This window comes from Actinia tenebrosa, unplaced genomic scaffold (assembly GCF_029948245.1).
Source record: "Actinia tenebrosa isolate PJP-AT-01 unplaced genomic scaffold, QUT_ActTen_1.0 PGA_scaffold13__45_contigs__length_12533684, whole genome shotgun sequence".
Lineage (NCBI taxonomy): Eukaryota > Metazoa > Cnidaria > Anthozoa > Actiniaria > Actiniidae > Actinia > Actinia tenebrosa.
In genome coordinates, this window is record NW_028292573.1 from 3,825,427 (window position 1) to 3,836,967 (window position 11,541).

General features: G+C 39.0%; 1 protein-coding gene across 1 annotated transcript; it reads left to right on the forward strand.

Moving 5' to 3' along the window:
- Nucleotides 1-536: 536 nt before the first annotated feature.
- Nucleotides 537-9,040, forward strand: LOC116301950 (ornithine decarboxylase 1). Its single transcript, XM_089029194.1, has 11 exons — nucleotides 537-644; nucleotides 771-856; nucleotides 1,804-1,890; nucleotides 2,519-2,567; nucleotides 4,746-4,834; nucleotides 4,933-5,014; nucleotides 6,142-6,222; nucleotides 6,727-6,915; nucleotides 7,764-7,946; nucleotides 8,323-8,517; nucleotides 9,035-9,040. The coding sequence occupies exons 1-11, from the start codon at nucleotides 537-539 to the stop codon at nucleotides 9,038-9,040; spliced, it is 1,155 nt and encodes a 384-aa protein (XP_088885320.1).
- The last annotated feature ends 2,501 nt before the right edge of the window (nucleotides 9,041-11,541 follow it).

Sequence of the window (11,541 nt, forward strand, 5' to 3'; positions counted from 1 at the left end):
GAGTATGACACTAGTAGAGAATGTGCACTCAGTTGATGGGGTATGACACTAGTAGAGAATGTGCACTCAGTTGATGGAGTATGACACTAGTAGAGAATGTGCACTCAGTTGATGGAGTATGACACTAGTAGAGAATGTGCACTCAGTTGATAGAGTATGACACTAGTAGAGAATGTGCAGTCATGGATGGAGCATGACACTAGTAGAGAATGTGCAGTCAGTTGATGGAGCATGACACTAGTAGAGAATGTGCAGTCAGTTGATGGAGCATGACACTAGTAGAGAATGTGCACTCAGTTGATGGAGTAAGACACTATTAGAGAATGTGAACTCAGTTGATAGAGTATGACACTAGTAGAGAATGTGCACTCAGTTGATGGAGTATGACACTAGTAGAGAATGTGCACTCAGTTGATGGAGTATGACCCTAGTAGAGAATGTCTGGGAGTCTTGTGCAACCTCGTTAGCCCTATGTTCAAAGCGAGCAGTTGCAGGCTTAACTTGAAACAATAGTAGACGCTATTTGTGTAGGTTAGATGCCAAGAGTTATCATTTGCTTCCATACAGCTGTCAAGTGTAATCCTGACCCCGTTTTGGTACGTCTCTTATCCAAGCTGGGAATTGGCTTTGACTGTGCTAGTAAGGTTGGTATTTCAAAAATGGAATAACCATCGCTTAATAGAACTCATTTTAATGCATGAAATAAATCTTTTAAACTAAATTAGAATACAGCTTTTCTAGTGATGTTTTTTTGTGTAACTTTTTGATAGGGAGAGATTAGATTAGCCATCGAGATGGGAGTCAGTCCACAAGATATAATCTACGCTCATCCCTGCAAGAAGCTATCTCACATCAGGTAGAACCTTTGAATTCATGCATAGGTTTAATCAATGGACACGCGTTCTCCTGTGTTCCTATAAAGTGTGATACAAGACAGGGCAGAAAAACGGTTTTTGGCCTTTCGCCATAAGGACGGCTTTACGTATTTAAGATCAATATTTTGTAAACACGTTCTTTTGGAGCCAAATAGCAAAATATCAAATGCGACCAAAATGTATCGAATGCGTGTTTGAGATATAAAGTCGTGTACTTTTGGAGAGGTGATACTTTGATCAGCAGAAAAGCTGACATTTTCGTGAATACTAATAAGTAGCCTTTACTCTAATTCGACAAAATTTCGTCACAAGTTTCGAGCAGTTTGTCACAAAATAAAACCCTTAATATATTCTAGTATTAAACTCAGTTAAATAAAAAAATTGTGAAAGTAGCGGGCTGGTCGTTTATCTGCCCTGTCATAATGCAATATTTTGATTCCTTGACAACTCCCCTGACTAAAAGGGAATGCAGGCCAGTCTCTCTATAAAAGATAGGACTTCGTAGGTAACACAGACCGATGTAGGGCGAGGAATTGTTAAGAACCAGGACCTTTTTAACTCGAGGATACGCGAAGCGTAGAAACGAGCTATTGTGAGGGGTCTGAATATGCAAATGTGTCACTTACTCACTATGGCGTTAGCAAATCGATATTTAAACGTAAATCTATCGTCTGACGTCGTCTGCCCACGAAAAGGTACTCGTTGTTTTCTATCGGATTTTGTACAAATACGAAAGCTTTATTAGTCTTGTCAGTGTTTTATCTTGGTCTATACTAAATTCCATAATTCGGTAAATCTGTACTAAATATATAACGTATAAACTTCTGACTTGGTAACAAAGCTTTAGTCAAATGATAATTCATGTGTGTTCTAGAGATAAGATTCCTACATATGTGAACTACTGATGTGTAGTGTACGTGTTGACTAGGTTTGCAGAACAATGTGGAGTGTCGATGATGACCTTTGACTGCGAGTCAGAACTGCACAAGATGAAGGAAACACATCCAGAATCTAAGTGAGTCGCAACATACATCTATTCCATCTGTCACATCCCATCCCATCCCATCTTATCCCATCCCATCCCATCTTATCCCATCCCATCTTATCCCATCCCATCTTATCCCATCCCAACCACCCATCCACCCACCCACCAAACAACCCACCCATCCACCCATCCACCCATCCACCCAACCCTCTATCCATCCATCCGTCCGTCCGTCCGTCCGTCCGTCCGTCCGTCCGTCCGTCCGTCCGTCCGTCCGTCCATCCATCCACTTAGCCACCCACCCATCCATCCATCCATCCATCTACCCACCCACCCACCCATCCATCCACCCACCCACTCACCCACCCACCCATCCATCCATCCCATTCCATCCCATCTCATCCATCCATCCACCCACCCATCCATCCATCCATACACCCATCCATCCATCCATCCATCCATCCATCCATCCATCCTTCCATCCATCCATCCATCCATCTATCCATCCATCCATTCATCCCATCCCATCCGTTTGTTTATACATTCATTGAACCATATATCTTCCCATATATCGATGCATCATCCTGACATTCCTCCCTTGTCTTTTAGACAAAAAGATAAGATAAGATAACTAAGATTACCATTCTTGTGATTGCAGAATTCTCATACGATTCCGACCAAGTAGCTTTAGCGCACGACACGATACGGTAAAGAATATTTATTGATTTCGATCATGTCCCGAGGTAGTTTTCGAGATATTCGCGATGTAAAATAAGCTTATCGACAACTTTTGAAGAAAAAGGTAATCAAGCTTTTAATTTTTTTTTTTCTTAAATCCTAAATTATATATCTTTTTACAGCTTTACACCTACTTGCAAGAACGTTGACATTTGAAAATAGAAAATTAGTGATTTAGTGGGATAGGAATTATATTAAAAAACAAAAGAAGATCACTGAAGATGAACTTTTTCTTTTGTCTTTTAATGTATTCCTTTCTCCCTAAATTACTAATGTTCTAATATCTTTTGACAACGTTCTTGCAAGTAGGTGTAAGTGAAAGGATTTGGAAAATGTTGACTGAATATAGTGAAAATTAATTTTTTACACGTCTTGTGCTTGGTAATTTTTGTCCTTTTTTCAAATTTTGTCAAAAGTTTTTTTTGTGACCTTTCGAGAATACTATAAAAATAGATTCCTGTGCACAATTTGAGGGTTTTGCCCTGTTGAAGTTCAAAACGTGTATGGTTCCTCGACGACTTGCAATAACAGGTCACGTGACCCTACTTCTTTTAAAGCGAGCAGTTTTCTGAAAACGAACTTTAGAAATGAAAGAGTAGCTCAACAGGAAGTTTCAGCTCATAGTGTTGACTATTCTCGACTTTCACATCCCCATTCCCGTCTTTGGGGGGTAACCAGAGGGTAAAAACCCACTTGTTTTGCTGAAGGCTGATCAGACAATGTTGAAAATACCTTGTTTGGTATCCGAAGATAAAATGAAGAAGTAAAAAACAGAAAAAGATAGAAGCTTGAAGACGTTTAATGTAAGATTTTAAACATTTTTTCGTAACTCAATACATTTTCTGTAAGACCAAAACTCTTCATGATCTTACTCGCAAAAACAACTTGGAATAAACTGATAATCAGTATTGTACAAATAAAAGCAGGTATAGTATAAATTCAATTAAGAAACATTTCCATTTGGGACAGTTTTTTGATTGGTTACCCCCCAAAAACGCAAGGCATTATGGGGATGTGAAAGTCGAAAATAGGAGAAATGGCATTAAATACAAAATGAAATATTTTATAAGGATTTGCATGGGCAAGCTTTGCCATCCAGCATATTTTCCCATACAAATCCTCATAAAATATTTGATTTTATATTTAATGCGATTTTTCCTGTTTCGCTTGTTATGAGCTAAAACTCTGCCACCCTCCTAATATCGAGGTGCTCTTTTCATTTCTGTTGCTCATTCTAACACAGTTGCTCGTTTTAAGGGAAGTATATAGGCGCATGTGACCTGTTTGTGGAAGTCGTCTTTTTGAAGTCATTCGCGATTTTGAACGGTTTTAGTGCGCGCGCACAATGTGGGCTCAAATAATGGCGTCATCGTCGTTGCGTAGGAGCGTGCGCAGTAGCGGATAACCGTATTCGTCAGCATACGTCACTACCACAGGAATACCAATCAACAAATTTATGTCTGCCGTGCTCCCTTGCTTAAGGTGGCTGCCTACTTTTGAACGTTCGATTTCAGCCCACGATCTGCGCGCGCTCAAAAACCGCTGAAAGATCTACAAGATTTTATTGAAGAACCATACGCGTTTTGAGCTTCATCAGGGCAAAACCCTCAAATTTTGCACGGGACTCTCTATTTTTTAATTAGCTCATTCGAAAAAACTCCTAAAAATCTAGGTTATATCAACATTTTAGGAAAAGTTTAAATCAGGAACACTTGAAAAAATAGATTTTTGTAGGGATTTTTGTTCGACTTTATGAGATTTTTAAGAGCACCGAAACTACAAAATATGACAAATCAATCTCTTTGTCTTTTTGTCGAAAATATCCATGTATTATTGTAGAAGGATTGACTAGCCTTCGTTCGTACAATCATATAGTCTGCAAATAACTATTATCTTATTAATCTTTTTTTTCTAATCACTTCCGGTGGCGCAATTCTTACTCCCAAAGCTCGTGCGTAGGCTTCCATTAAATGCTGATTATCTCGAAAACGAGCTCGGGACACCCTATTTTTCTTTCCAGATTTGGAATCAGCATTAAATTTCAATTCGGAAAATCGAAGTTTTAAGAAAAGCTTAAATCAATTTCCAAAAGTAGGCAGTCACCTTAAAGACCTTTCTCCAGTCTAAATTTCTCTAGTTTCTCTTAGAATGGAGAGAAGAGTGGCATTAATCCGCGTGATTGCAAAGGTCTTCTCATGAAAGCGAAGAATCTAGGACTGGATGTCGTTGGCGTAAGGTCAGAATCACAAACCCTATTGAAAAAATTCTCCCTAATAATTTGTGACCCAGTCGTTTTCTTACTAATGACATGGCGTCGTATAATGATTTTTTCAGTTTTCACGTAGGCTCCGATAGCCTCGATGCAAAGCCTTATGGAGAGGCCATTCAGACAGCTAAAGCGATATTTGAAACTGGGGTAAGTTTGAGTGTTGATCTCTGAGATAGATCGTGGCATTATTGTGAAACGATAAGGGTTCTTCTGGTCTTGTCCGTACTATAGACCAAATTCAAAACTCGCACCGATGTGAGGCTTAAGTTGTGAACAAAGGGGTCTGGCGTGACTCAAAGTAATCTGGCGTGATTCAAAAGTCACGAATCACGCCAGATTCCTTTGTTCACAACTTAAGCCTCACATCGGTGCGAGTTTTGAATTTGGTCTATAAATACTCCAGTTTCGAATTCTGTGTTTACAGGGTTTACCTCGATTTTGTATAGAATTACTTTGAATTGTCATGCATTCCAGTGAAGGTCTGTGAAATTTCAAAGTTTTTGTATCGTTCAATTTGTCCTTATTCACTATGACGTCACTGCTTGTATATGTGGGGAATAGAATCGCCTAATCCAATAGAAAATTCAACCAAATTTGCTCCTAGCGAAACAGTTTAATCTAAAATGGCCTGGTTTTCAGATATAATATGTGTTAATATGTACTAAAAAATATTCTGAGCGTTTGCTGGCTATTCTACTTCTCTTCGTGGATTGATACGGGTTTTAGAACAATTTTCGGTGAATTTGCGTTGATTTAACCCCCTCCGACGACCATGATCCTTTGCGTTTAAACAATAGATTGTTGAAGATTGTTTTGATGTGACGTCATGGTCAATTAGGGCAATTGTGCATTCTTTACTTTACTGTTGATATTTGTGAACATTTAAACACTGAAATGAAGCTAACCCTGTATAAGGCCCCGTCCACACGTATCCGCAAATTTTTGTATCCGCAATTTTTTTTTTACGGATACAGGTTGCGTCCACACGTGTCCGCAAATTTTTGTGTCCGTATCCGCAAATTTTACGAAAACGGATACGTGTGGACGGTGAAAACGATTCGAATATGCTGCGTGTGGACGTAAACATTTTCGTATCCGCAAAAAATAATTTGCGGATACAAAAATTTCCGGATACGTGTGGACGGAGCCTAAATGAGTCTGTGATCAAGGAACACAGGGGTATTTGACTAATTTGAAAACGGTGTATTGTTTTGCTTTTCTTGCATAAGAATAAATCAGCCATATGTAACCATTTGTCGTAACTTTACTTTAAGGAAAAGGTTGGTTTTTCCTTCAGCATCCTGGACATTGGGGGAGGATTTCCGGGGAAAGAGGGCAAATGCTCTTTTGAAGAGGTAAACAATTCCCACACCCAAATTACCGCATATTATGCATCTTAGATATATCTGCAATAAAACAGTCATTTTTCCACTGTACCACGTGAAATCGCATACGCTGTTCCCTGACGATGAGATATCGATGCCACTACCACAGACACGAATTAAAAACGTCTGCGCATGCTCTGAATCCGTATGCGAATTAGTCAAAACATACTTGAGTTTCAAGCATGCCTGATAAATTGGACTTCACAAAATGTCAAAACTTAGTGTCCATGCTTTAAACTTAAGGCTAATTCCTTCATATTGTGTTTGTTAAGACAGTATCTTGGTCTGACAAAAGGATACTCTCGAACTTTTTTGTATACTTGGAGAAAAAAAAAACATTTATTTTCTCACTCAAACTCTTCAAAATTCTTAGAACACGTGCTGAAATGCACGAATGCGCAAACGTTTTTCTCTAGTGTCACTACCAGAATGTTTCGCCAATTTTCAATGACGACTAACCAGAGTCTTTCCTAGATATGCGATGTGGTTAATTCTGCCCTTGACAAATACTTTCCTGTGGGATGTGGGGTGAAGATTATTGCTGAACCTGGGAGGTATTTTGCTTGTTCGCTCTACACTCTTGTGGCGAACGTTACGACCGTCAAAGAGATCAAAAAGCAGGAAAGTCTTTTTGTGACATTCAAGGACGGAGGCCCAGAAACAGTAAGTCGTTAGAGCCTAGCCATCTCGCGCTGCTAAAAATTGGTGACATTGCATACGTGTGGAAAGGTGAGAGCTGTTGTGCGCGATATTTGTAAAGGTGCATAAGCGTAAAGGGGCACTCTGGATACCAGCTTTTAGCTGAATGGGCCACCCTAGGCCTGTTTAAATAAAGCTTCCATAACCATAACCATATATTGGTCCGTACAATGGTGCACGCAACAGCTCCTGAGATGGACACACGGTGCAAATGGTTTGGTCTGTACAAACGTTGCAAGCAACAGCTCCTGAGATGGACACACGGTGCAAATGGATTGGTCAATACAAACGTTGCTCGCACCAGTTCCTGTGGTGGACACACGGTGCAAATGGATTGGTCTGTACAAACGTTGCAAGCAACAGTTCCTGAGATGGACACACGGTGCGAATGGATTGGTCTGTACAAACGTTGCTCGCACCAGTTCCTGCGGTGGACACACGGTGCAAATGGATTGGTCTGTACAAACGTTGCAAGCAACAGTTCCTGAGATGGACACACGGTGCAAATGGATTGGTCTGTACAAACGTTGCTCGCACCAGTTCCTGCGGTGGACACACGGTGCAAATGGATTGGTCTGTACAAACGTTGCAAGCAACAGTTCCTGAGATGGACACACGGTGCAAATGGATTGGTCTGTACAAACGTTGCTCGCACCAGTTCCTGCGGTGAACACACGGTGCAAATGGATTGGTCTGTACAAACGTTGCAAGCAACAATTCCTGAGATGCACGTGGACACGCAGTGCAGCGTATGTTGTTCCAACTTTTCAAGTGGTTTGCTAATTTTTATTTATGCTTCCTTACTCCTTTAGGGTTACATGTATTATATAGACAATGGGATCTGGAGCTCCTTTCATAAAATTCATTATGACAAAGCCTTTGACTTTGGTCCAAAACCACTTGGAACTACAAGCAATATTCTCTTTCCTTCGTGCATTTGGGGACAAACCCTTGACTCCAATGATAGAATCAGCAAGAATTGTATGCTACCAAAGGTAAAGCATTTGCATTAAAGGGTTGGAAGGAGGAACGAATTCGAGCGTATATAAGCAAAACGGTTGAAGGAAACAAGTGTGGATAGAAATGCTAGGATGAAAGAAATGGAAAGAAGGGAGCGAGAAAGGAAGGAAGGAAGGAAGGAAGGGAGGGAGGGCGGGCGGGAGGGAGGGAGGGAGGGAGGAGGAATGCAATAGATGCAAAACAATTTAACAGTACAAGAGAGCGAAAAAGGAAGGAAGGGAAGAAACGAGGGAGGGAGGGAGGGAAGGAGAAAGGTAGAAGAATCGAAGATGAAATATTTGAAAACAATACACAAAAATATGTATTTCTTTTAGAAAAGCATCCTCTTTTCCTTATCACTTTGTTCTTCAGCTTTCTGTTGGTGACTGGCTGTATTTCGTGAACATGGGTGATTACAATCAAGCCATGTGCAATGGATTCAACGGCTTTCCATTAAACGATATACCTACTACTATGTCACACCCAAGACTTGGTGAGTATACGTTTATACAAGCTGCCGCTATCATACTGCCTGACTTGGTTTCGGGGAGTCAGGAACACGTGGTGGTAAAATACTCGCTGCTCACCTTTGAGATTCGGGGTTCGAATCCCAGTTGCTGCATGCGAGCTGAGTTAGTTGGTTTTTTTTCTGACTGCAAGGGTTTTTCCGGCCCTCTGGTTTTTCCTCCCTCCTCTTAAATCAACCATAACTAATTCAAGCAGGTTAGAGCTGTGCTCCGGGGTCATACATGGACTATATAGCACCTGCAAGAGGCGCCTTCACATGCTTTCAGTTCGACTCCGTTGAGCTGACCCACTGCCATCCTTGCGGGGTGGTAATAAGCGTTGACAATTTTCTCCCCCTAAGTACAAAAGTACATTCTTTTGTCTGCACATTTAGAAATAGGAAATGATCAACTAACCTTTTTGCTTTTTGAAAAAGCATTTCACTGAAAGTCTTAGGGCTTCCTGTATATAGGCTATTTCGTTACGAGTGACTATAATTGTCTCATAAACAAGCTGTTTTAAAAAATCATTCACTGAAAACTGAAAATATTTTTTCTTTCTTTCTTTCTTTTTCCAGGGATAAGATCAAACCGGACTTGGAAGAATTCGATTTTGATATTTTGGAGTTTTAGTTGCACTTCACATTATGGTAGGAATAGAATTCTTAGTAAGTCTTGTTACACTATACATTTAAGTAATTTTGGGCATAACTAATTTTGACCCACTATTGGCGTCAAATCGTGGTAAATTTTCACTAGAAAAACACGGGAAAAGTTTAACACGGCTGTAAATCAATCAGAAAGCGAGAAAATTTACATTTGTGTTGAGTGTTATTTGTGCTAATGCAGTTTGATGCTTATTTAATATGTGTTACAATCCTCGAATATGATTGGGTGAACATAAGTGTGCAATAAACCAATTTTTCCAATCAGAAGCAAGCAGTCCTCGATCTGCAGTTATTTTGGGTTAAGACGACCAACACACCAAAAAAAACGTCTTTTTTTTAATATAATCTTTATTTCTATCCGAAAACCACTAAGTACTGCGAGATAAATGCAAGTCATTTCAAGATATTCAGAGTAAAATACTTTTTTCTTTAGTTAAGAAATGAGTAAATTGAGAAGTTACAAATTGTGTACATTTAGTTTGTTGAGGGAAAGTTCGTTTGATATGCCGGGGGGGATGAAAGTATGTTGAACGTGGGGGAGGGGGTAGGGGTTACCCAAACTTTGTTATCCATACGTGGGGGGCTCTCAATTGAACATTTCATGGGTTGTTTGGGGGAACTTCGGAAATTAAGTCCCAAGGGGGGGGGCCTGTAAAAAAAATAAGGTTTTGGGGAGAAATCTTCATCCCCCCCCCCCCCCCCCCCCCTCGGCATATTAAATGAACTTCCCTAACCACATGAGACTACTAACCTACTTCGCAAAGGTTGTCCGACTCAATATTATTATAACCATGATAAATTTAAGGAAAAAAAGCAAAGATAAAGCATTCTGTATATATACATAAAGAGATATATCGGATACAGAAGGTAAAACATGATTGGTTTAGCCTGGTTTTGGCTTCTAAAAGACTCGTTATAACACCTTGGGTGTAGTGTTTTCCCATTTCAGACCACGTGTCATTCTCCTAAGAATAAGATTCTGTGTTTGAGTTGTATCCATATTCATGTGTCTTCTCGTACGCAACCGAGCGCAAGCCTTAAACAAAGAAATGATACTCTAGGGAATGACATGTGGTCTGAAATGGGAAAACACTACGCCCAAGTGAAATTGGTTTATTTACTACGAAGACAACTTTCGTAAAATAGCTACATACTATAGAATAAAAACGAATAAATATAGTGTTCATTTCACGTTTATAAAACGCGTTCTTTATCTTAGACTCTCTCAGAGAGTAGGGATAAATATTTTTAGAAATAACAAGCCTCATTATTGTATCGGCTAAAAATAAAAAAGAAAAAAGATTTAAGAATTCCAGCAACAAATTCTTTGCAAAATCTTTCGTGAACGGATTATGATAGAAAAACGAGTTTTATAAAAAGACACGAATGTTTTGAACCTGTTTCCATACAGGTTTTTCTGGTTTTTATCACGTTTTGAAACTAGCCCCCCCCCCCAAGTTGCAATTTGTTGTTCATATCTTTTTTCAACTCTTGAAAAAACAAAGCAAAACGAAACGCGAAACGAAAAACAAAACGTAAAACGAAACGAAAACGAAGCAAAACAAACAAATGAGAAGCGAAGCAAACAAAGCAAAGCAAAACAAAACCCCGATCTCCTTAAAAAAAAACAACACCAGCACGCAAGAAAAGTCTACACAAACGAAAAAAAAAAAAAAAAAAAAAAAAAAAAAGAAAAAAAAAACCAAAACAAACAAAGCAAAACAAAACGAACGAAAAAAAAAAACAAAAACAAGCAAAAAACAAAGAAAAGCAAGCAAAGCAAAGCAAAACAAAACAAAACGAAAAAAAAAAAAAAAAAAAAAACGAAAAAAAAAAGAAAACAACGCAAAAAGCAAAGCAAACAAAGAAAGAAAAAAACAAAGCAAGGCAAACAACAGCAAAGCAAAACAAAGCACAGCAAAAGCAAAACAAAACAAAACAAAACAAACAAAACAAAACAAAAACCGAGGCAAAACCCAGTTTTGGAAACCAGGTTTCAAGAACTCTCAAAATAGCGGGAAAACAAAACAAAAAGCACAACAAAACAAAAAAGAAAATTGAAAACGAAGCATCCTATTTGTTTTTACTTAGTATTACTTTAAGATATCATAAAAAAATATTCTGTTACAAATATGGCAAACCAATGCGGCTATGGACATCAGATAAAAACCAAAAAATCGACAATGATTTCAATCCGGCTAGTCCCTTTTTATACTCATAAATATCACATTATTGAGTAGTTTTCAAGAGTAAGGGTTAGATAGATATGTATAAATAAGTTAAATATTTAAGAAGTTCAAGCCCGGTATGAGAAGGAGTTTTCGTCACAATATTCGAAGACAAGCTAAGAAGACAGACAAAATGTCGTTTGTTGGAAGCCGAAGAGAGGTTTCATGAAGTGCGTGTAAAAATTGCAA

What these genes read in the sequence shown, in the direction of transcription:
- LOC116301950 (XM_089029194.1), top strand. Translation starts at nt 537, where the DNA reads ATGCCAAGAGTTATCATTTGCTTCCATACAGCTGTCAAGTGTAATCCT. An exon ending in GAAACACATCCAGAATCTAA is followed by an intron (nt 1,891 to 2,518) that starts GTGAGTCGCAAC and finishes TTGTGATTGCAG; the next exon opens with AATTCTCATACGATTCCGAC. An exon ending in AGAATTGTATGCTACCAAAG is followed by an intron (nt 7,947 to 8,322) that starts GTAAAGCATTTG and finishes TTTGTTCTTCAG; the next exon opens with CTTTCTGTTGGTGACTGGCT.